Raw genomic sequence first — 21,735 nt, forward strand, 5'->3', positions numbered from 1 at the left:
GTCCCACAGTCCAGCGATGTGACCGCCTGAAGCCTCGCTTCTCTCCTATCCGTGGCGCCGGCATTGCAAGTGTGGGCACCCAGCTGTGACAGCTTGCACCTTCACAGCCAGGTGCGCACTGCACGTCCTGAATGGCTGCACGATCTTCTGGGACCTGTGGCGTGTCCCAGAAGATTGCAGGGAGGAGGAGATGGCGCGAGCATAAGTGGGAGCTGGGTACCTGTCAAAAACTAGGTACCCATTCTACCCCATGCAAAATAAAAAATTGACATGTAAGGGGGTGAGAAGTCCTTAAAGCAGAAGTTCCACTTTTGGGTGAAACTCTGATTTAAAGTATTTTCTGAATGAGCACATAACTGAAGTGAACTGTATTTTATTGACCTGGAGTTAGTCTGCCAACACTTATGCCCCGTAAACACGATCGGAATTTCCGATGGATTATTTCCATCGGAAATTTCGTCGGAGTTTAGATAAGGAAAATGTTCTCATATAAATGGAACTGGGTTTGGGACTTTAAAGCGGGAGTTCACCCATTTATTGAATTTTTGCCCTTGGCCCCTTAGATTCCTGCTCGTTCGGTCTAGGGGAATCGGCTATTTGTATTAAAATATCATCCGTACTTACCCGTTTTCGAGATGCATCTTCTTCTGTCGCTTCCGGGTATGGGTCTTCGGGAGCGGGCGTTCCTTCTTGATTGACAGTCTTCCGAGAGGCTTCCGACGGTCGCATCCATCGCGTCACTCGTAGCCGAAAGAAGCCGAACGTCGGTGCGGCTCTATACTGTGCCTGCGCACCGACGTTCGGCTTCTTTCGGAAAATCGTGACGCGATGGATGCGACCGTCGGAAGCCTCTCGGAAGACTGTCAATCAAGAAGGAACGCCCGCTCCCGAAGACCCATACCCGGAAGCGACAGAAGAAGATGCATCTCGTAAACGGTAAGTACGGATCATATTTTAAAACAATTAGCCGATTCCCCTAGACAAAACGAGCAGGAATCTAAGGGGAAAATGTCCTCTCTGAGGGTGAACCTCCGCTTTAAATGAGGCATGTGAAAGACAGATGCCTCCATCCCTGATAATAGGAAAAAAGAAAGGGTTGGGACTTTAAATGAGATGCGTGTTGATGCAAACAATATGTATAAATAAATAAAGTTGTATAACGTAATAACCAGGCTCGAACTTACCAACCAAACTGCAGGCCGAAATTCAACTGTCTAACTTTGTATGCCTTGTCGCGGCCTGTAGCTTATCCATATATTTGCAAATGTGTGCAACCAATCCTCTGCTTTTAACATACAAAGTTAGACAGTTGAATTCGGCCTGCAGTTTGGTTGGTAAGTTCGAGCCTGGTTATTACGTTATACAACTTTATTTATACATATTGTTTGCATCAACAGGCATCTCATTTAAAGTCCCAACCCTTTCTTTTTTTCCTAGGTAACATGTTCTCTTTTACTCCGATGTGATTTTGGTCAGACAAAAGGTCCGACCGTATGTGTACGGGGCTTTAGCAGTATAGGCTACTCAGGGGAAGGTTGCTTTCCCATCTTGGCTCCCATGGTGTATAGTATATTTTGTTATGCAATACACTAAGTACATCTGCTTGTCTTATTACAAATTCATTTGTCAGTGACTAGTTCAGCTTATTCTTGGTATACTCAATTGGCTACATTAATACTGAATACCATTGTTCACCAAACTTAAGTCGTCCAACATTCACAAAATGCAATTTTAAGCCCTTTTCAGAGCTTCCATTTAGTGTATTTTGACATTTCCTTAACTTCTAACAAATAAAAGAAGTAAAAGAGGGGAAAAAAAAAAAAAAAAAAAAGGAAGGTGTTTACAGACAAAACAGTTTTGCTACTTCTGTCAGTATTTCTACATAGACTATGGCCAGTAAATGTCACTCATCCGAAACCGGATTAGCAAGGTAACAAAAAAGACTTGAGGTCAGAGCCATGCACCCTATGTAACAATATGGTAACCAAAACAGCCAGTTAGACAAAAAAAAAAAAACACACACACACTAAATGATAAAGGCACATGACCCATAGGCAACCAATGTCCATTCCCCAAGCCTCTTCCAGGAAATGTAGGTGTGTGAAGACATCCTCCTTGTAACATTTGAAAACAGTTTCCATACAAGTTGAAGAAAAAACAGCTTTTGCCACGTGGACCAAGTGCTTCTGTAGGAAGTAACAAAGCCAAGATTGTCGAAAAAGAATGTTAATAGTTTAAGGTCTGTAGGCAAGATCATTTCATAGATCACAATCCGTGTTCTTGAGTGCATGGAACACTTTTATCCTCTTTGGAAAAGCTTCTAGAATTGTTGAGGGGCGCAGCAAACATCCCACATACATCATCTCCAAGCCCAGCTTTGTCTGGCCTCTGATCATGTGGAAGACGCGGCTAGAGGTTGTCATCAGGTTTAGTGCACCCCCCCCCTAGCCATGCCAGTTCACTGAATGGAGCAGGACCAAGACTCCCCGAAGCAACATGGGCAAGACAATGAGCGATCAGGCTTTGGAGGTATTAAATCCAGATCCTCATCATCTGGAATTTCATCCAAATGATAGCCATCCTGGAGAAGCTGTCTGTTAAGATCTTGTGAGACCTGCTGAAGAATAATCAAAAACACGGTTCAAAAATGAGAACAGATTATTACACAGTATATGGTTTACAAAGAAAATGGAAAGCAATTCTAACCTCTGCTGAGGAATAGCCAGAGGAACATCTAGACTCCAATTCAGCATCACTACAGAGAAAAAGGGGAGAGAACAGGAAAATTTGAGAACTGGAAAAACGAGACACATCAAAGCCAAGGTTTAAACCTCAGCACAGAGCCCTTTCATACTGATAGCACCTGGGCGGCGCTTTACCGTCATTTTTGTGGTGCTTTTCAGGTGCTAGCGGGGCACTTTTAACCCCCGCTAGCGGCTGAATAAAGGGTTAAAAGCACCCACAAAGCGGCACTGCCGAGGCGCTCTGGCGGCGCTGCTCATGGATTTTGATGGGCAAGGGCGCTTTAGGAGCAGTGTATTCACCGCTCTTAAAGCGATGCAAAGAAGCCGCTTACAGGACTTTTGACGCCCTGTCAGCGCAGAGCCCCAGTGTGAAAGCACTCAGGCTTTCACACTGGGATTGCAGATGAGGCTTTTTTCGGGCGCCATTTTTAGCGCCAAAGCGCCTGAAAAATTACTCCAGTGTGAAAGGGGTCTAAATGATAAATAACCTCCATTTGCTTCTGTACAAGGAAACAATGGGATCCCACCAACATCACAAGGACTTTCCCCTATTTGATATCTCATTAGGTGACTAAAAGAACAGAAAAGTGTCTGAATTCTGCTTCCTTGGTTGCCTTTCCTCCCTCTTTCTGCACTTTAACCACTTAACGACCGCCGCACGACGATATACGTCGGCAGAATGGCACGGCTGGGCAGATCGACATACCAATACGTCCTTTACATCTACCCAGCCGTGGGTAGCGGGCGCGAGACCCGCTTACTGGATTGCCGCTGGGGTCCCGCCATCGGTCCCCGGAACTGAAGAACGGGGAGAGCTGTGTGTAAACACAGCTTCCCCCGTGCTTCACTGTGGCGGCTGCATCGATCGTGTCACCCCCCTTTATAGGGAGACACAATCGATGACGTCACTCCTACAGCCACACCCCCCTACAGTTGTAAACACACTAGGTGAAATAACCCCTTCAGCGCCCCCTGTGGTTAACTCCCAAACTGCAAATGTCATTTCCACAATAAAGAATGCATTTTTTGCTGTGAAAATGACAATGGTCCCAAAAATGTGTCAAAATTGTGCGAAGTGTCCGCCATAATGTCGCAGTCACGAAAATAAAAATAATCGCTGATCGCCGCCATTAGTAGTAAAAAAAAAAAAATTAATAAAACTATCCCCTATTTTGTAAACGCTATAAATTTTGCGCAAACCAACCGATAAATGCTTATTGCGATTTTATTTACCAAAAATATGTAGAAGAATACGTATCGGCCTAAACTGAGGAATTTTTTTTTTTTTTTATATATATTTTTGGGGGATATTTATTATAGTAAAAAATATTGCATTTTTTTTCAAAATTGTCACTCTATTTTTGTTTATAGCACAAAAAATAAAAACCGCAGAGGTGATCAAATACCACCAAAATAAAGCTCTATTTGTGGGAAGAAAAGGACGCAAATTTTGTTTCGGTACAACATTGCATGACCGCGCAATTGCCAGTTAAAGCAGCGCAGTGCCAAATTGTAAAAACACCTCTGGGCATTTAGCTGCATATTGGTCCGGGGCTTAAGTGGTTAAGAATGAAGGAACAGCAAGCAGTACATTGGTGTGATCATCCTTGTGCCCCTCTCCTCCAGGCTAGGATAACTCCCAGGTAAAAGGTATCTGACCGAGTTGCCCCCAGTGTGGTAGAGACATTAGATTGTGAAACAGGGACTGGTGCAAAGGGTTCTGTGTGCTTTGTAGATAGCTGCATAATTTGTCACGGCTTTGTAAATAAAGGAAACAGAAAAAAAAAAAAAGCAAACCTGTCTGAATCCAGAGATACCAACGTTTCATCAGAGGCTTGGCTCAGGGATGCATATCCCTTGTTAAACTTTACCGACCTGCTAAGAAGAGAAATAAAATATGTCATTTTAGATAAATGGTGCATTTTATTTATGCCTTGTTGCTCACCGAGTCCCTACCTTTTAGATGTAGCCTTGACTTTTCCGGCTCCTCCCAGCATGCCTTTTTTCTTAAGCGCTGCTCGTGCCAGGTCTCGTTGCCTTTCTACAGATTTAAAAAAAGAGAATTCCTTTACTTCCTTCCTGCAGGAACATGCAATAGACTGCAATATTTATTTTATTGTAAGGATTGGCCACTAAAGCACCCCTCCCCGTTCATCTACAAACAAGCAGCACTGTCAAAGGTTGAAGAATGCAGTGCCAGAAAATCCAGTTCAGTAACCAGTCTGAGTGGAAGGGCTGGGCCCATAAATGGCAGTTCCAGCATATAACTGGAGTATGTGTGTAATTGTAAATTATAAGTAAAGAACTAGCATCAAATGTAGGGCTTTAGGACACCGCCACTCGCTGGTTCTTTGTCCATTTTTTATTAAAAGCAATTTCAGCAAACATAGGTTTCCCTCGTTTTCAGCATTCCTTTGTCCATCAACAAAATGACATTTGCAGCACTGCTGCTCTGGCCTTACACTCCAGGCCCTTGTCTGTCTCGTACAGACCAAAAGTTTGGACACACCTTCTCATTCAAAGAGTTTTCTTTATTTTCATGACTATGAAAATTGTAGATTCACACTGAAGGCATCAAAACTATGAAGTAACACATGTGGAATTATACATAACAAAAAAGTGTGAAACAACTGAAAATATATTTCATATTCTAGGTTCTTCAAAGTAGCCACCTTTTGCTTTGATTACTGCTTGGCACACTCTTGGCATTCTCTTGATGAGCTTCAAGAGATAGTCACCTGGCGCAGCACCCCATCACTCTCCTTGGTCAAATAGCCCTTACACAGCCTGGAGGTGTGTTTGGGGTCATTGTCCTGTTGAAAAATAAATGATGGTCCAACTAAACGCAAACCGGATGGAATAGCATGCCGCTGCAAGATGCTGTGGTAGCCATGCTGGTTCAGTATGCCTTCAATTTTGAATAAATCCCCAACAGTGTCACCAGCAAAGCACCCCCACACCATCACACCTCCTCCTCCATGCTTCACGGTGGGAACCAGGCATGTGGAGTCCATCCGTTCACCTTTTCTGCGTCGCACAAAGACACAGGGGTCGGAACCAAAGATCTCAAGTTTGGACTCATCAGACCAAAGCACAGATTTCCACTGGTCTAATGTCCATTCCTTGTGTTCTTTAGCCCAAACAAGTCTCTTCTGCTTGTTGCCTTTCTTTAGCAGTGGTTTCCTAGCAGATATTCTACCATGAAGGCCTGATTCACACAGTCTCCTCTTATCAGTTCTAGAGATGTGTCTGCTGCAAAAGGTGGCTACTTTGAAGAACCTAGAATATGAAATATATTTTCAGTTGTTTCACACTTTTTTGTTATGTATAATTCCACGTGTTAATTCATAGTTTTGATGCCTTCAGTGTGAATCTACAATTTTCATAGTCATGAAAATAAAGAAAACTCTTTGAATGAGAAGGTGTGTCCAAACTTTTGGTCTGTACTGTAGCTAGCAGCCTCTTGCTGCACTGGGTCCCCCGTGGAGCCCTCCTGACTCCTGGTATTCAGAGTTCGTGTCTGCTGGGGTGGAGCCAAGAACTATGGTCAGGTTACTACTAAAAGTTCCATCAGATTAGGTAACGTGTCAGAACTGGTAATGGAAGGGACGTTCCATTGCCGCTATCATTCTACACCCTGCAATACTCCACAGCAAGGATACATCAAGAAGGGGGCAAGCGGACATCTTGTTACACCCGCTAGAGTTTTAAATTTCAGTTATTTTTAACAGGAAACAGAGCTTATATGGTGAAATACACTATTTGGAAATCCATCGGACTGTTTACATGTTTAATTATAAAAGCAGAGGTGTTCCGTCAGATTAGCAAACCTGTGAGATCAGCAGGTTTGCTGTTAAAATAAAACATCGAAACAGTCCGTCATATTCCTAAATAATGTATTTCCCCTTATAAGCTCAGTTTGCTGTTAAATATAAGTGTAAAATACAAAACTCTGGGAGGTGCAACAAGATGTCCACTTGGCCCCTTCTCACTGTATACTAACTGTGGAGAAGTGCAGGGTGTAGCAAGATGGTGGCGAAGGAACGTCACTTCCGTTACCAATTCTGACGGGTCGCCATATCTGACGGAACTCCAGCACACACCTGACCAATGAGTATGCTGGCTGTTTTCAAAATCAGGACCCGGATTTCATCCCACCCGGCTCTCTGAAAACCCCAGGCTCCAGGTCCCAAAGCGGACGTTTTTAAGAAAGGAGGTAACTGAAAAGACAGGTTCCTCTTCATTTTACAAGCTTCCTGGAGCCCCTCAACCTGTCCGGTTGAGAATTCTGGGTCACAACCTCCTTCTAGACTAGCGATGGTGAACCTTGGTACCCCAGATGTTTTGGAACTACATTTCCCACTGCAGTGTAGCTGAGCATCATGGAAAATGTAGTTCCAAAACATCTGGGGTGCCAAGGTTCGCCATCACTGGTCTAGACCCTGGCAGGGCAACGTTCTGCCACACTATATTATAATATCTATCTAGTCAACCAATTTATTTTTTGAAGCATCGGTATTAGTCACAAACTTACCAATATTGCTTCAAGTGGTTGAACCGGTGCAATGCCTGCAGCTGCATGCATCACCCCGGTACGGTTCTTTAGAGCGGACGGTGGGCTTTGTAACAGCCAAGAGGAGAACGTACAGGAGGATGGGGGGGGGGGGAGAAGAACTTACAGGAGGATGGGGGGGGGGGGGGGACGTACAGGAGGATGGGGGGGGGCCGGGGGGGGGGGGACTACTATGCACACTACACAATCCCAAATTTCTCTGTACAAAACTTCAGCAGATGTTTTACCTGTAGAACTTGTTTTAATGCCTTCAGAGACTACAATACACAATGAATTGTACCAGCAGAAATGCTTAATAAGGGATTGCTAATGGAAGCCTTGCATGAACGTACCATTAAAGAATCAATTTCATCTATGGGGATTTGTTGTGCAATCTGAAGCATGGTGGCCAAGTAAGAAAAGGTGAAAAAGGGAAAAAAAAAAAAAAAAAAAAAAAAAAGGAAAAGTTTTGGGAGTACCGTGACAGTTACGTTGGGGTGTTGTGGTGCCATTTAGGTCTCAAACACTGAGCATTTTCCCAGCAACCCTGAATGTCTCTTCCCCTGGCAAGAGAAAAGCTAAATAACCATTTGAGCGCCAGAAGATTTTACCCCCTACATGACCAGGCTGTTTTTTTACTACTTGGCACTGCGCTACTTTAACTAGCATGCATCACTGTGCCCAAATAAAATTTATATACCGTATATACTCGAGTATAAGCCGAGATTTTCAGCAAATTTTTTTGTGCTGAAAATGCCCTTCCTCGGCTTATACGCGAGTCACCTTTTTGCGCCTGATCTCCCAGATTTGGGGACCCGGTACCGGCCAGCCATAGGTCACCTGGACCCCAAACTCCAAAGCCCCACTCTTCCTCTTCAAGTGTGCAAAGTTTGTTGTCTGGAGGACCTACGGCTGGGGAGCACCGATTTTTCAAAACCGGGCATCCCTTCCATAGACTCCCATGTTAAACATCAGTCTAGGCATGGGCACAGTGAGGCATGCAGATGGACAGCCTAGACTTATACTCGAGTCAATACGTTTCCCCAGTTTTTTGTGGCAAAATTAGGTGCCTCGGCTTATAGTCGGGTCGGCGTATAAACGGTAATTGTTCTTCCCCACACGGAACTTTTTTTTCGTGGCATATGATTACCACAGGGTATTTTATTATAATAAAAAAAAATTGTTCCCGCTTTAAAAAAAAAAAAACAAAAAAAAACTCAACATTTTTTTTTTTTTATTTCTTTTAGGCCAAAATGTACTCTGGTAAAATAAGATGTATTTTTTTTTTAAACCAAAAAAGGATTCCAATAAAAATATATTGATTGATGAAAGTTATAGCATCTACCAGTGATGAGCTATACTGGAAATTTTTATTATATAACACTCGCCTATTTTGCACACGCGTTAATGGATTCCATTGGGCAGAATTTTTTTTCTGTCTATTGGAATGAAAGAACGTGCAAGTGCTGAACGTATATAGGTTTAGGCACATTTAGACGCATCAAGCATTCTTTCTGTCCAAAAGCCCCTCTCCTGAACACACTGTTTTATTCCTTTTTTAAAAAAAAAATTAGACAGCCTGCCTGTACCCAAGTCAATTGGGTACAATCAGCCTATCTGTACTTGGATTGAATCTCGGCCGGTCCCTGTTGTATGGTGACACAGATATAGATAAAGACACAGGGATGCGCAAAATCATATCGCCTGGCGCCAAAGACATGCACTACCAGATGTCGGGCAGCAATTTTTTTTTTCAACATTTAGCCCTTCTGTGGACAACCAGCAGGGTTTACTTTTTTTTGCCCCTAATGGAACGAACACAAGAGTTTGCTCTTGTACTGGGCACCCAAGTGCTTTGTGTGAGAGGGTAACCTGAAGGAATAACGTTTTATTTTTTTCTCTCATTGGGGCAGACACCTTCTTTACACACTCAGCAAATGCACTTCTGAGGAGTGTGGAGAACCCGACACTCCCCTTTCCTGATGAGCACCCAATCAGTTCTCATCACACTGCAAGGTCCCTCCCCTCCCTGCCAATCCCAGCTGGAGACAGTCAGGGAGGAGAGTAGGAGATAAACAGCACAATGTTAAAAAACATTAAAAGCCCCTTTTTTTTTTTAAAAAGCTCCAGACATTCCTAAGAGGACCTCTAACTAATAAAAAACATCAACCATTCACCTCATTTAAAATTGTTTTTTAGAAGGTTGGCACCCCAATTTAGTCCATTGGTAAACATGCGGACTCCCGGCAGGTGGGCCTTGGAAACGAGCAGACACATTTTTGCGTGAATTTTAGGGGTGCTGAAATTAATCACTGCATCGCCGCTCTTACCAGGCCTCCCGTCCCACCAGGAGACCCGATCCGTCACTTACGGCGGCTAGAGACAGACTGGCATTAAGCCAGAGATGGCTTTGTTCCAGTCTGTATGTAAACACGGAAGCGACATCACTTCCAGTTTACTCGGCTGCCAATGGCGCCAGTTTAAAAAATAAAATAAAAAATACACTATTCAGAATCGCTGTTTTTGGCTATATGAATACTTTGAAGTGCAAAGAAGGGGTTTGGTGTCTTTTAGATCCCCAAGCCCTCCATAAAGAGTACCTGTCACCACCTACTACTGTCACAAGGGATGTTTACATTCTTTGTGACAGCAATAAAAGTGATCAAAAAAAAACCCCACACAAATTAATAAAATAAAGCGCCCCCCATCCCCGTGAGCTTGCACAGCAAAAAGAAAGCATACGCAAGTCGTGCCCGCATATGTAAATGGTGTTCAAATCACACATGTGAGGTATCACCGCGATTGTCAAAGTGAGAGAAATAATTCTAGCACTAGACCTCCTCTGTAACTACCTAGTAACCGTCATTTTTTTTTTTTTAAAAGCGTCGCCTATGAAGATTTTTAGGTAACGTAGTTTGTCGCCATTCCACAAGTGTGCGCAAAAAGACACTCGCCTGTCCCACAATCCAGCGACGTGGCTACCCAAACCCTCCATTCTCTCCCCCGCCTGTCCACAGCGCTGGCAATACTACTGTGGGCATCCGGCTGTAACAGGTTGCAGCTTCACAGCCAGGTGTGCATGACTGCGCTGTCCTGCATAGCTGGCCAATCTTCTGGGACCTGTAATGTGTCCCAGAAGATTGCAAGGACGAAGGGCCACCTAGGCGACCCAAGCGGAAGTGATAGCTTGTCAGTAATTGTCATGCATTGCAGAATCAAATCATTAACCCGGAAAATCGCAATAGAATCGCAAGACCAGTAAAGATGCTCACCTCTAGTGAATTTGCGTAAATACAGCTGTGCTGAGAGTGCGCACCCAAAACAGTTGCTGGTAGTCAACGGAAAGCTGCAATCGGGAGCTTTCAGATCATGTGACTGCTTTGATCACATGACCGCTATGGTCACATGATTATAAACTCCACCCCAACCGACCTGCATTCTATACCTCCACCAGTGCCAAGAGATAAAAAAAACAAAAAAAAAATACAAAAAAAAAAAAAACAAAAAAAAAAAAAAAAAGTCTACAGCCCTGGGACAGTGACTGAGCGATGCAACCCTAGAAGGATTACTAGCAGGATCACCAGGAGAAAATAAATAAGCCAAAAAAAAAAAACGAATGCAACCACCGCATCTAATGACTAGAATAATGCAACATTAAAAAAAATTGTTCTTGAGTTCAGATTAGGGTTGCACCGATACTACTTTAAGACAGAGTACCGATTGTTTTTTTCCCAGTACTCACCGATTACCGATACTTTTTTTTCCATGCGACCGTGGCACCAATATGCAGCACTGATGACATCTCCCCTTTGAGACAGGGAAAGGGCCTCAGCTGCACGGAAGATGAATGGACCGGAGACAGAGGCTCCTCTCCATTCATAAACTGAAGCATCCTAAACATAGTTTACGATGCTCAGTTATGGAAAGGGAAGGAGTCTGTAAAAATTACATATACCGGCTCCTTCCTCTGCTCTCCATTCTGATAGATCTGGGAGGAGGTCCCACAAAGCACAGAGGGGAACCTGAATTGAGGACAGGCGGGTTAATCGGTGCAGTGGTGGGGAGATCAGAGCTTGTAACGGCCCCTGCAACTGCACCGACCTGTCAGGCTGAACAACCCCCCCCCCCCCACTACACTGAGGATGCTTGGTCTGATACAACAGGTATCGGATCAAGCATCGGAGTACTGACACTAGGTCAGTGCACGAGTACCGACACTAGGTCAGTGCACGAGTACCGACACTAGGTCAGTGCACGAGTACCGACACTAGGTCAGTGCACGAGTACCGACACTAGGTCAGTGCACGAGTACCGACACTAGGTCAGTGCACGAGTACCGACACTAGGTCAGTGCACGAGTACCGACACTAGGTCAGTGCACGAGTACCGACACTAGGTCAGTGCACGAGTACCGACACTAGGTCAGTGCACGAGTACCGACACTAGGTCAGATACACTATTGGTACAGGCTCCTCCAAAGGTTGTTAGGGGTACCTTGAGCAAGGAGAAATGTCTGCCTCACCAATAAGCAACCCCTGACACTAATAAGCCCCCCCATCTAGGAGCTGTAGAGGTAGTAATTATCTGGAAAGTTGAGAAGGGCTTTTTTTAGTTCACCGACCAGTTTCCCACGTCACCGGGAATTTATTACTATAGCCTACAAATCTATAATAAGAGCAACACATGTAACCCACTGAGTATTCTTTGTGGGAACCGCATTACTTACGCAGCTTAGCCTGGAGGGTTGGAGCTTTGCCCATCAGATACGGTCCTTTCTTCTCTAAAGTGGGCCCCTTGGACTCCATTGTCCATCCCTATTGAACAAGTAAAATAAAATAAGATAAATGTTTAGATTAGTAATTACTCAAATGAATCTAACTTGACTGAGATCAATTGAAGGGTGTGCTTCGTGTTCTGCCATTGTTTTACAAAGATTCACATATCAATAAGAGAGTCACAAGGGAGTCCTCAAGCCATATGTAATCTTGTCTAGCTCAAAGATAAAAGATGTCCCCGGTTATCAGATAAACTCTTCATGCTGTGTCTTTACACAACTAGTGATATGCAAACTGAGCCAAAGCAAACTTAACGGAAGACAGTCTGTACAGGAAACAATGGACATTGTATGATGGCAACTCAGTGGTGACAAATGGGGTTATTGTATGACCGTAGGATGCAGCAACGTCCACCAATAGGAAGGTAGATTAGCATCAGATGTAAAATTGTATAAAGTTGGCCATACACAGTCTTGGGTTTTGACCGATTGCATTAGAAATAAGCTATGGTCCTGGTGTATAGTCACATTGGCTCAGCTTGGCACAATATAGGCATATATATCTCACACCTGGGGAAGAGGACAATCACTGTACAAGTCGGCACTACGACAGAGATCACTGCAATCTTCCAGGTCCTGTAAGAAGGACACGGGATCCCTTGTTTGGCACTGCCGTCATTCACAGAACACCCTGGATTTTTTTCAATAAAATAAATTGAATGAGGTGTAGGGAAGGGGCAGTAACGTCAATCTCCACCTCATCCAATCAGAGAATGCCTTATAATTATTACAAAAAAAAATACAAGGCACGCCGAAATGGTGGCAGTGTTTTTTTTTTGTTTTTTTTAAACAGAAGTGAACACAGGTGCATTGTTGTTTTTGGGACAATACACACAGGTGCATACAAATCAACAATGCAATAGGTTTAGAGCTGTAAAAAATAAATAAATACAAATTATAATATTATATACAAAATAAAAATAGAACGTTTCACCTTTGCACACAGTAATTAATGTGGTATACACCAGTACATGCGTGTAAATTTTAAATAATAAAGAGTTGTATGCACTTATAGGTATACACAAGGTCTTCACAGAGCAAACTCTACTGTTCTGCTGATAACACAAAATTTGGGATCTTCTTTTACTTTCACTCTTGGTGATAATGGTAAAAAGTAAAAGTGTGGGGTGTAGAATGTTGGTATGGGGGGGGTCCTCTGATGGGGGAAGTGTGGGGTGTAGGAGGCTTGGTACGGGGGATCCTCTGATGGGGAACTGTGGGGTGCAAAAGGGTTGGTACTCTGATGGGGAACTGGGGGGTGTAGAAGGGTTGGTACGGGAGGTACTCTGATGGAGAAGTGTGGGGTGTAGGAGCGTTGGTACGGGGGTCCTCTGATGGGGAACTGTGGGGTGTAAGAGGCTCGGTATGGGGGATCCTCTGATGGGGTGTAGAATGTTGGTATGGGGGATCCTCTGATGGGGTGTAGGAGGGTTGGTATTGGGGATCCTCTGATGGGGTGTAGAATGTTGGTATGGGGGATCCTCTGATGGGGTGTAGGAGGGTTGGTATGGGGGATCCTCTGATGGGGTGTAGGAGGGTTGGTATGGGGGATCCTCTGATGGGGTGTAGGAGGGTTGGTATGGGGGATCCTCTGATGGGGTGTAGGAGGGTTGGTATGGGGGATCCTCTGATGGGGTGTAGGAGGGTTGGCATGGGGGATCCTCTGATGGGGTGTAGGAGGGTTGGCATGGGGGATCCTCTGATGGGGTGTAGGAGGGTTGGCATGGGGGATCCTCTGATGGGGTGTAGGAGGGTTGGCATGGGGGATCCTCTGATGGGGTGTAGGAGGGTTGGCATGGGGGATCCTCTGATGGGGTGTAGGAGGGTTGGCATGGGGGATCCTCTGATGGGGTGTAGGAGGGTTGGCATGGGGGATCCTCTGATGGGGTGTAGGAGGGTTGGCATGGGGGATCCTCTGATGGGGTGTAGGAGGGTTGGCATGGGGGATCCTCTGATGGGGTGTAGGAGGGTTGGCATGGGGGATCCTCTGATGGGGTGTAGGAGGGTTGGCATGGGGGATCCTCTGATGGGGTGTAGGAGGGTTGGCATGGGGGATCCTCTGATGGGGTGTAGGAGGGTTGGCATGGGGGATCCTCTGATGGGGTGTAGGAGGGTTGGCATGGGGGATCCTCTGATGGGGTGTAGGAGGGTTGGCATGGGGGATCCTCTGATGGGGTGTAGGAGGGTTGGCATGGGGGATCCTCTGATGGGGTGTAGGAGGGTTGGCATGGGGGATCCTCTGATGGGGTGTAGGAGGGTTGGCATGGGGGATCCTCTGATGGGGTGTAGGAGGGTTGGTATGGGGGATCCTCTGATGGGGTGTAGGAGGGTTGGCATGGGGGATCCTCTGATGGGGTGTAGGAGGGTTGGCATGGGGGATCCTCTGATGGGGTGTAGGAGGGTTGGCATGGGGGATCCTCTGATGGGGTGTAGGAGGGTTGGCATGGGGGATCCTCTGATGGGGTGTAGGAGGGTTGGCATGGGGGATCCTCTGATGGGGTGTAGGAGGGTTGGCATGGGGGATCCTCTGATGGGGTGTAGGAGGGTTGGCATGGGGGATCCTCTGATGGGGTGTAGGAGGGTTGGCATGGGGGATCCTCTGATGGGGTGTAGGAGGGTTGGTATGGGGGATCCTCTGATGGGGTGTAGGAGGGTTGGCATGGGGGATCCTCTGATGGGGTGTAGGAGGGTTGGCATGGGGGATCCTCTGATGGGGTGTAGGAGGGTTGGCATGGGGGATCCTCTGATGGGGTGTAGGAGGGTTGGTATGGGGGATCCTCTGATGGGGTATAGGAGGGTTGGTATTGGGGATCCTCTGATGGGGTGTAGGAGGGTTGGTATGGGGGATCCTCTGATGGGGTATAGGAGGGTTGGTATTGGGGATCCTCTGATGGGGTATAGAATGTTATGGATCGCCCATACAGAACACTGATCACCGGACACACTCTCCTCTTAGAAGAACTCTGAAGCTGTCAGCAATCACCAATCAGAGGGCAGAACGCACCCTCCGCTCCGTGCCCCACACACCGATCATCAGACCGGAAACCGCTGAGCTCCCCATTACCTGTCCGTTCTCCGCTGGGAAGGTACGGTGTTCGCTGTCACTCCGATTCCCAGGCTCCATCTGCCTTTATCAGGCCGGGAGATAACCCCGCCCCCGTCCTTTCGGATATCGAATCAGAAAGGCCAGTCTGCTCATGTGACCTGTAAGCCCCTTATTTGGACGGTTAGAGCAGCCATATTGTGTGTGGCAATGGAGGGAGGAGTGTAGTACTAGAGGAGGCGTACTACTTAGAGGAGCTGGGCGGCCTTATAGTGAATAATGATCGTATTTCTTATGGGACTACATTGAGGGAATTAATACAGAATGTCTGCAACAAGTTCTAGCTCATCCCATGGCAGCCAATCAGCTTCTACCATCTTTTCCACACTGCTTAGAAAATGAAATTGTAAAAGCTGATTGGCTGAGTTTAAGTTTGTTTCAGAAACATTTTATTCACTCTGCATTGAGTCTGACTGAGTAAAGCTAAAGCGGAGCTCCACCTTAAAATGGAACATCGGCTTTGAGTGCAGGTGACCCCCTGGCATGGCACATTTGGCATGTCTTTTTTTTGGGGGGGGGGGCAGGTACTCAGTTTTGACAGGCGTCCAGCTCCACAGTGCCAGAAGGAAGTTTACCTCCCCCTGCAATCTTTTGGCCATTCACAACGTGCAGCGCGTCTCAGAGGTGATCAAGCAGGACTTAATTTTCTGACTAAGAGCTGCCCCAAGCGTCGGCGGTAAAAACGGCACTATTTTTAGAACCGCTTTGCAGCATTTTTCGGCCACTAGTGGGGCACTTTGAACCCCCGGTAGCGGCCTAAAATGGGTTAAAACCGCCCGCAACCTCACTTCTGGTACTATGTATTGCGTCACTCCTGGTTGCCGTAATTTCGTCATTACGACTTCATCCCAAGATGTGTGAGAAAGGACCCTCATCCCCACAACTGTGGCCGATGCTTGTGGGGGGTCTGCGGGCAGGGGGCTTATTGGAATCTGGAAGCCCCCTTTAACCACTTCAGCCTCGGAAGAATTGGCTGCTCAATGATCAGAGCATTTTTTGCGTTTCAGCACTACGTCGCTTTAACTGACAATTGCGCAGTCGTGCAACGGTGTATCCAAACAAACTTGACGTCCTTTTTTTCCCACAAATAGAGCTTTCTTTTGGTGGTATTTGATCATCTCTACGGGTTTTATTTTTTGCGCTATAAACAAAAAAAGAGCGTCAATTTGGGGAAAAAACACAATATTTTGTACTTTTTGCTGTAATAAATAGCCCCATTTAAAAAAAAAAAAAAGCAAATTTTTCCCTTAGTTTAGGGCGATACGTATTCTTCTACATATTTTTGGTAAAAAAAATTGCAAAAAGCGTATATTGATCGGTTTGCACAAAAGTTATAGCGTCTACAAAATAGGGAATAGATTAATGGCATTTTTTTTATTATTTTTTCTTTTACTAGTAATGGCGGCGATCTGCGATCTTTATCGGGACTGCGACATTATGGCGGACATATCGGACACTTTTGACACATTTTGGGACCATTGGCATTTATACAGCGATTAGTGCTATAAAAATGCACCGATTACTGTGGAAATGTCACTGGCAGGGAAGGGGTTACCACTAGGGGGCAATCAAGGGGTTAACTGTGTTACCTAATGTGTGTTCTAACTGTAGGGGGCGGGGCCTCACTATAGGAGATGACAGATCGTGGTTCCCAGCTTGTAGGAACTCACGATCTGCATCTCCTCTCCTCTCAGAACAGGGATGTGTGTTCACACACACGCACACTGCGATAGCTCGTGGCCGGGGGTGATCGCTAACACCGGTCATAAGCATCAGCACCCCCCGCTGTGCGCCCGATATCCCGCTTAAAGGGACCGACATACAGCGACGATGGTCCATGGGAACGAGCCGACCTGCCGCAGTATGACAGCAGCTGGTCGCAAGCGGGTAACAAGGGGACCCCAGATCCCACCCTCCTCATGTGAATGAGTATTGAGTACATTCAAATTCATCTAGAAGTGTATCAGAGTGCATAACAAATGGTGCACCTGACAGTAATATGAGGTTTACCACTGCTAACCTCCCTTTGAAAATGCTAGTTGCCTGGGTGTTTGGTTTCAACATTTTGGAGCAATGTTGGTCAACTGTCCTGCTTTAGGGGCCTCAAGTGCCATCAAAAGCGCCACACATAATAGTCAGTGATATGCTACAGAAGGCTGTCAGACTACAGACATGCAACAATCATAGGCGTGTGCACAGGGTGTGCCAGGTGTGCCCAGGCACACCCTAATCTCTCTTTACAGCATAGATTCCCCCTACTGCCGTGGCTCCTCCCTTCCCCCTGCAGTGCTACCAGCTTCCCTCCTCTCCTGCCAGCTGTTGCTGCAAGGATGTTTTAGGATGAGTGAAGGAAGGAGTCTGTAAATATGTAATTCACTGTCCCCTTCCCTTTCTAAATAAACATTGTGAGTGTTCAGTAGTTGTGTGCTTGAGCTTTGGGGTGCACACCCTAATGCAATACGCTGCGCACACCTATGGCAACAATAGATGGTCATCGTGCTATAGGAGTTGTTGGAGGCTGGGGACATACTTTAGAAGACATTTATAGACCGGCGGCACGTGTCAGAAGACAGTCATAGATCGAAGAAAACGTTACATGATGCGGCTATAGATCATTGCTATTACTGCCCATTTACAAATCAATGCCTTGACATTTGTGCTCCCTACAGCCCCAATAAAATTATGTGTGTCATGTTTGATATTTCTCTTAGTAAGATCCATTATATGAGATCAGAGAGAACAAAAAAACACACACACAAGGAGAAAAGGGATGGACTGGACAACACTGAAAAAGTTATTGTGCAATAAATCAGGCAAGCCACTTAGACTAGAAACCAGTCTGAAGAATATATTTTTTCACCACTGAGTAAGCACCAAGGTAAAGGAAACACAGAATACTGTTTGCAGGAGCCCTGAGTGCCGAAGCGGTCCTCACCAGGAAAACACAGTGATTATTGCTAGGGATGCAACAGTCGCTTGCATTAATCGCATGTAAAATCTGACAGGCTGGTTGTAACCAAGCTGATAGATCAACTTGGGTACGTTCAGCCTGCCCACATGGTTCAAATCATCTATGTCTGGCTTAACTATATGACAATCGCCGCATACTAGCTCATCATGCCTTTGTCTTGCAGGGTTGTTTTTTTTCATGGGTTTACAACCTCTTTAAGACAACATATTTAACCGCTGGCCGTTGTATGACTTCCTCGGCTTTGTGGTTATATATCTGAATGATGCCTGCACCCTACACCATAAGAATGATCATAGCAGCTGTTCCGCCGCTTGATCGTTCTTACGGGCAGCGAGAGGGGAAGTCTCCCCCCCCCCCTCCCACCGCCCTTCGGTGCTTCCACGACTCACCTGTGTACTCGATGAGTGGGTGACAGGATCAGGACTGTCTCAGTGGCTGTGATTGGCACTGTGGAGTGTCGGCTTCCTGGCGGGATCGGGCATGTGGGATTTCAAACACACCCGAGCCCATCTCTATTGGTTGTAGACAGTTGAGCTCCCTGCAGGTTGCTTAGCAGCAGTAGAGCCTTCTCTGACATGCTGATCGGCATGTAATCCAGGTGATGCTCCTAATAAAATCCTAGTGTTAAATATCAGTGATTTTATTGATCAAAGCCCACACTTTACAGACATAGAGCCCACATGGCTGCTGAACATATGGCTGATTATATATATGTGGTTGTACTCTTAATGCTAATAAATACTGTGTTTATTAGATCTGACTGGGAGCATCACCTGGATCATATCCCGATCAGCATGTCAACAGAGAAGGTTATACAGCATTACTGCTGCTAGGTGACCAGCTGGGGGCCCGGGTCTCTAAAAACCAATAGTGCCAGCCTTCCCCTACATGCACCCATAATGTCACCAGCACTAGGTCCTAATAGACTGCCGCGCTGTCAATGAGACAGACGCCAGACCAGCGCTGTCAATAGCAGGGACAGGACAGCTGGGGAACCCCACAGTGGTAGAACACCAGGGCCCGGTGGCAAGACAACCTTTGCTACCCTGATAGTTCTCCCACTACTTTGGCCCTTTATATTTTCTTGGTGTGCTGGTGACAAATATCTCTTGTTTTCTGCCACCCTGGGGGGCCCCAGTATAGTAGGAAGGGAGCTCACTGCAGAACATGTGAAAGGGCCCGTTGTGGGATTGTAGTAAAGGGCCCCAGGAGATATATATATATATATATATATATATATATAAAATTGCATTTTATAGTTGGCCCCCCTACCTTTGTCCCTGTCCCCCCATGTGCCCCCCCCTAAATATGAAAGCTGGAGACGCTACTGCCACAACTTGCGCCAATGCAGGTTTTGCATGTTGGTACTCGGCACCATTCATTCTGAATTATACCCTAATACACCTGCATTACAGAACATCACAATAGACTGTACAGACTACCATGCATTGTGGTGGGCTGGGTTACTAAAAATGGTGCATGAACGTTTTATTAATGCCTCAGGAAGCCTATTCTGAGGACTGACCCGCCAAATAAACACAACACAATTTAGGCTGGGTTCACACTGGTCCGACAAACGCTCCGACATTGGGAGCTCATGCATGTCGCATGACGCGTGAAAATCAATATTTCTCTATGAGAGCCGTCTTAACTGGTCAGACACAAGTCGGTCCGACTTTGCAAATGCTGTACTACTTTAGTACGACTTTGATCCTTCTTAAGCCCATTGAATATAATTGAAGTCGGATCAAAGTAGGACTCTTGTCCTTACCATCCGACTTGTGGCATCCGACATTGTGATTACAGCAGCAGTAAAAGGAATTTATCTCACTCTGGGATTGTTTTGATTGGTCAAAGAACAAGTCAGATTATCACAAAGTCGGATCAAAGTAGTATCCTGTTCATGAAAGTCGGATGGATGTAGGATCAACGTAGGACCGATTTAGGACCAATTTAGGACCGATGTAGGACCAGAGCAAGAGCAAAGTAGGATGAAAGTCGTACTACTGTTGTGTAGTATAGTGTGAACCCAGCCTTAGTGCTTTGCGCCCCCCACCCCAAAGCACCTTGTCCCTATGTTGATGGGAACAAGGGCCTCTTCCCGACAACCCTGGGCAGTGTTTTTTTAAAATCTTGGAGTGAGGTTCCCCCTCAAGATCCTCAGAGCACAAGTCATATGCCACAAGTTGGATGAGTTAAGATGATGATTCCGACTTCCATTCAAATCAGTGGGCTGATATCGTGCCCAAGTCGGACCAAAGTAGTGCAGGGCCGACTTGGGCACAAGTCGGACCAGTGTGAACCAGCCCTTATGGATTTGACCTCTGCACCTGCAGTCTGGGAATAGCTAACCTTTCTTATTTGAAATACCAGTATGCTCTGCAAACACTATAGCACAAAAAGAACCATGTCTTAAATGTTAATTTAAAAAAATAATATATATATATATATATATATATATATATATATATATATATATATATAAAATAATTGTATTAAATACAATTGATGAGTGAACGCTAGTTTTCTTTTAAAACAGCAGTTTCCTTTTGTCCAGTGGGGACCTCTGCTGGCGAGATTGTACAAGAGCCAGCTCAAAGAAAATCACCTGCTCTTTACATGCTGACAGATCTGGATGGGATAGTCTCAGAATACAGTATCCGCATCAAAAGGATATCTTTTACTTATTTTGGCCTCTGCTGGTTCCATACTTAAAGTGAAATTAAAAGGCAAAACTTTTTTTTCCATTTTGGATACAATAATGGAGGGTTTTAGGCTGTCAGTTTTTGATCTCATTCCAGTGGAGAGATTTCCTTTAACTTCCTATCACATAGTCAAAATAGGAAGTCAGTGGAAATCCCTGGTTGTCAACAGAGTCACCAAAACTAGTGTTTGCATTTCATATATTCCTGTTTTCTGGTGACAGCCCAAAATGTGGGATTTTTTTTTTTTTTACTTCTACTGTCGGTGATAAGGATAAACAGGATGAATAGAGGGGTGAATCTCCTTAATAAGAGCACAGATAGCAATAAAAACCTAAGAAGTAAAGATTTTCATTGTTTTTAGCAGAAACACAAGATCATTGCCTTCCATGGTCACAGAACGTCAATCTCCCTGTGCCTCGAATGATAGGCAGGTCGCTGGCATTGCATTTGCGTGCCCCAGACCCGGACAATCAGCAACAGGTTAAACTTTTATTTTCCATATTTTCTGTTTACACCCTGTCATCAAAATAGCTCAGTATCACCATAGTGACACCACCGGCGGATCCAGGGGGGGGGGCAACAGTGCAATTCCCCCCCCCCCCCCCCGAGACAATCATGTCATATTGGCTGCCGCTGCCGAGTCTCTCACTCTCTCTCATCACCAGGGCCGGACTGGCCCAGCCCGGTAGGCTGCCTGTCCTGAAGCTGCTTTGAGCTGTAGCTGACTGCAGCGCTCCCCCTCTCTCCTGCGTGTATGACACTGGGCATCTCTCGCTGTGTGTGAGAGCTGGGTCTGTGTTCGGCTGTGCTGCCTGTGCTAGACCTG

General features: G+C 45.6%; 1 protein-coding gene across 2 annotated transcripts; it reads right to left on the reverse strand.

Moving 5' to 3' along the window:
* Positions 1–1,594: 1,594 nt before the first annotated feature.
* Positions 1,595–15,307, reverse strand: FAM219B (family with sequence similarity 219 member B). 2 transcript variants are annotated; one of them, XM_040342967.1, is made up of 6 exons: positions 15,195–15,307; positions 12,023–12,110; positions 4,701–4,785; positions 4,542–4,619; positions 2,707–2,755; positions 1,595–2,617 (listed from the first exon to the last, which is right to left on the reverse strand). In XM_040342967.1, the coding sequence occupies exons 1-6, from the start codon at positions 15,252–15,254 to the stop codon at positions 2,459–2,461; spliced, it is 519 nt and encodes a 172-aa protein (XP_040198901.1). In that variant the 5' UTR covers positions 15,255–15,307; the 3' UTR covers positions 1,595–2,458. The 2 variants fall into 2 exon arrangements, with proteins under 2 accessions (XP_040198901.1, XP_040198900.1); XM_040342966.1 differs by having other exon boundaries at positions 4,542–4,622; positions 15,195–15,306.
* Between the last annotated feature and the right edge of the window lie 6,428 nt (positions 15,308–21,735).

Source organism: Rana temporaria, chromosome 3 (assembly GCF_905171775.1).
Source record: "Rana temporaria chromosome 3, aRanTem1.1, whole genome shotgun sequence".
Lineage (NCBI taxonomy): Eukaryota > Metazoa > Chordata > Amphibia > Anura > Ranidae > Rana > Rana temporaria.

Coding starts and splice junctions, on each gene's coding strand:
- FAM219B (XM_040342966.1), bottom strand. CDS start 15,254: ATGGAGCCTGGGAATCGGAGTGACAGCGAACACCGTACCTTCCCAGCG. Junction 12,111..15,194: donor TCCCAGCGGAGAACGGACAG/GTAATGGGGAGC, acceptor CTTGTTCAATAG/GGATGGACAATGGAGTCCAA. Junction 2,756..4,541: donor GTATCTCTGGATTCAGACAG/GTTTGCTTTTTT, acceptor TTTTCTCTGTAG/TGATGCTGAATTGGAGTCTA.